This window comes from Engraulis encrasicolus, chromosome 14 (genome assembly GCF_034702125.1).
Source record: "Engraulis encrasicolus isolate BLACKSEA-1 chromosome 14, IST_EnEncr_1.0, whole genome shotgun sequence".
In the NCBI taxonomy this organism is placed as follows: domain Eukaryota; kingdom Metazoa; phylum Chordata; class Actinopteri; order Clupeiformes; family Engraulidae; genus Engraulis; species Engraulis encrasicolus.
The window spans coordinates 50,844,330-50,846,829 of NC_085870.1; the positions used below are offsets into that span (position 1 = coordinate 50,844,330).

General features: G+C 45.2%; 1 protein-coding gene across 4 annotated transcripts in view; it reads left to right on the top strand.

The window, feature by feature from the left end:
- The window catches only part of ikbke (inhibitor of nuclear factor kappa B kinase subunit epsilon), a 25,557-nt gene extending 23,064 nt beyond the window's left edge, over nucleotides 1-2,493 (top strand). For all 4 annotated transcript variants that reach the window (XM_063216050.1, XM_063216049.1, XM_063216051.1 and 1 more), the window contains one exon: nucleotides 344-2,493. In XM_063216050.1, coding sequence (XP_063072120.1) covers nucleotides 344-407 — 64 coding nt within the window. In that variant the 3' untranslated portion in view covers nucleotides 408-2,493. The remainder of the gene's footprint in view (nucleotides 1-343) is intronic.
- The last annotated feature ends 7 nt before the right edge of the window (nucleotides 2,494-2,500 follow it).

Sequence of the window (2,500 nt, forward strand, 5' to 3'; positions counted from 1 at the left end):
GTGTGTGTGTGTGTGTGTGTGTGTGTGTGTGTGTGTGTGTGTGTGTGTGTGTGTGTGTGTGTGTGTGTGTGTGTGTGTGGTTGTTTTTGGGGTTGTGCGTATGTGGGAGACTTCTTTCTTGACCACATCTGAATTTCCAGCTGTACTGCCACATGTATGGCTAGGCCACCAGCGTGTGTGTGTGCGTGCGTGCGGGCGTGCATGTGTGTCTGAGTGCGTGCGTGCGTGCGTGCCGGTCTGTCTGTCTGTTTGTCTGTCTGTCTGTGTGTGGTATCAGTTTGACCCACACCCAGGAGATGGAGTATAAAATCTTAGTGTTGTTTTCTATCTTTGTTTTCTTCAGCCTTGGAACAGCGACCCCAGGAGTATCTCTACCGCCAGACATGGGCCAGCCCAAGGCCATGTGAGGAGAAGAGGAGAAGAAGAGGAGCTGGATATCTGATGGGATACCATCGGACCTGGGACCGCCCAAGTGAGGAGAGGAGAGCAGAGGAGAGGAAGAGAGGAGAGGAGAGGAGAGTAGATATTGCTATCACCAGGCCTTGGACAGCTGAAGGGGATGTGAGGAGAGGAAGAGGTGTAGGAGAGGAGAAGGAGAAGAGGAGGGTGATGAGTGGAGGATGGGAAGATGAAAGGAAAGGAGAAGAAGACGAGGAGGAAGAGGAGAAGAGAGGAGAGGAGATGGGATATTGTTTGATCTGGGACAAGCCAAGGGGGTGTGAGGAGAAGAGACGAGGAGGAGGAAGATGAACAGGAGAGTAGAAGAACTGAGGAGAGGAGAAGAGGAGGAAAGAGAGGAGAAAGGTAGATGAGATGGGGAAAGATGTTTGGACGATACATTGACATGAACACATCCTCTTTGACAACAAGAGTGAGAACTAGAGAGACAACCTGTCGGCAGGTCAAAGGCTGGTGAAGACAAAGACAAAAACTATGACAGACAACAATAACAAAACTGCCTCAACGACCAGCAACCTGCGTCGAAGAAACTAGAGGCCTCACCGATGCTCAGTGGGCTGATGCACCATACCGTTAACCCGGGGACCAATCCTTCCCCATCCCCAATGTCAGTTATGTATGACAATGTGCTATACAAATCATATTGCTGTTGCTATTGCTGTCTCTTTCACTCTTGCTATCTTTCTCGTCCCGATATTTTTTTTACTTCTCTCACTGTCCTGTCTGAACTTACAGTCATTGCAAAACCAAACTGGCCCAAGTCAACCCCCTTCCAGAACCCATACAGAGACCCTCTGGATTCACTTCACTTCACTTTTGCTGTCAGCTGAGTTCTGGACCCCGTTTCTTGAAACGTTTACTCTTTTAACAAGTAAGCAACTTAGATGGTCCCCAATGGGAAAGTGCATTGCAACCAACAAAGTTGCTAACTTAGTTAAGCAAGAAACGCACCCCCTAGCTCAGAGCTGATCCAAGGGTCCGGCTAGTGGTATCAGTGCCAAGGCAGGACTCCACCATGGACAGTCATGGGAGCCGGGTTTGAATCTCACTATCACTTGAGGGAAATTAATAGATAGACCGACCAACAGACTGACCGACACTGACTTAATTGATATTACATGACATTACATTGCATTTGGCAGACGCTTTATAACCAAAGCGACTTTCAAAAGAGGACATAATCATAGCCAAGAACAGGGTTAGTTGTTTTTTTTGTTTTTTTTTGAGTAAAAACACACTCACATGCACACACATACACACATCATGTTAAGAGTCTGGCCTGGGGCTAGGTCAGCTCAAACATTAGTCTAGTAGATACTAACGAAAGAGGAGAGTCTAGCGCACTTCCCCATGCTCCTCCATGACTGAGGTACCCTGAGCATGGTATTCTCCCCACAATGTAGCTGTGCAATTCAGTTGTATGCTGGGTACTTTTGTATGCTGTGTCACAATGAGAAAATGGGACTTTCTCCCTCTTTTTTCTTTCTTTTTTCACTTTCACGTTTCACTTCCCCTTCCAGCATCACTGCTAAGACTGGACTGTTGTTCCTGCAGTTATTCACCATCACACAAACAAGTCGTTGTCTATGTCCAAGTCTCTGAATAAGTGTCAATGACGTTTTAGTAGTGGATTATCTAAGAAGCATAGTCATTGCAGTACAGTAATTGTCAATTACTCATTGATTTATGGGCATTAGCTGTGGTTGTACCACCTGACATCTGAGCCCTTGGAAATTATTTTGCATCATCATCATCACCAGTGTCCTTCAACTTGTATTTACTGTTACAGTTAGGTTTGTAAGAAGTGGGAGTACTTCCTTTTTTGTCTCAGTGGCCAATGTCCCACTCTGCTTTACGGTGCGTAGTATACATATTATACAATATATTGATGCCTTAAATTCTCCACTTGAAAATGTGAGTTGAGCATGTTTGTATATCTAAATGGTGCACATAGTCAGGGTGAATTCCCACTTTTCAAATGTTAATGCTGTTGATGTCTGATTTCAGATTTTGAAGTAAACATTTTTTAGAAAAAAAGTCA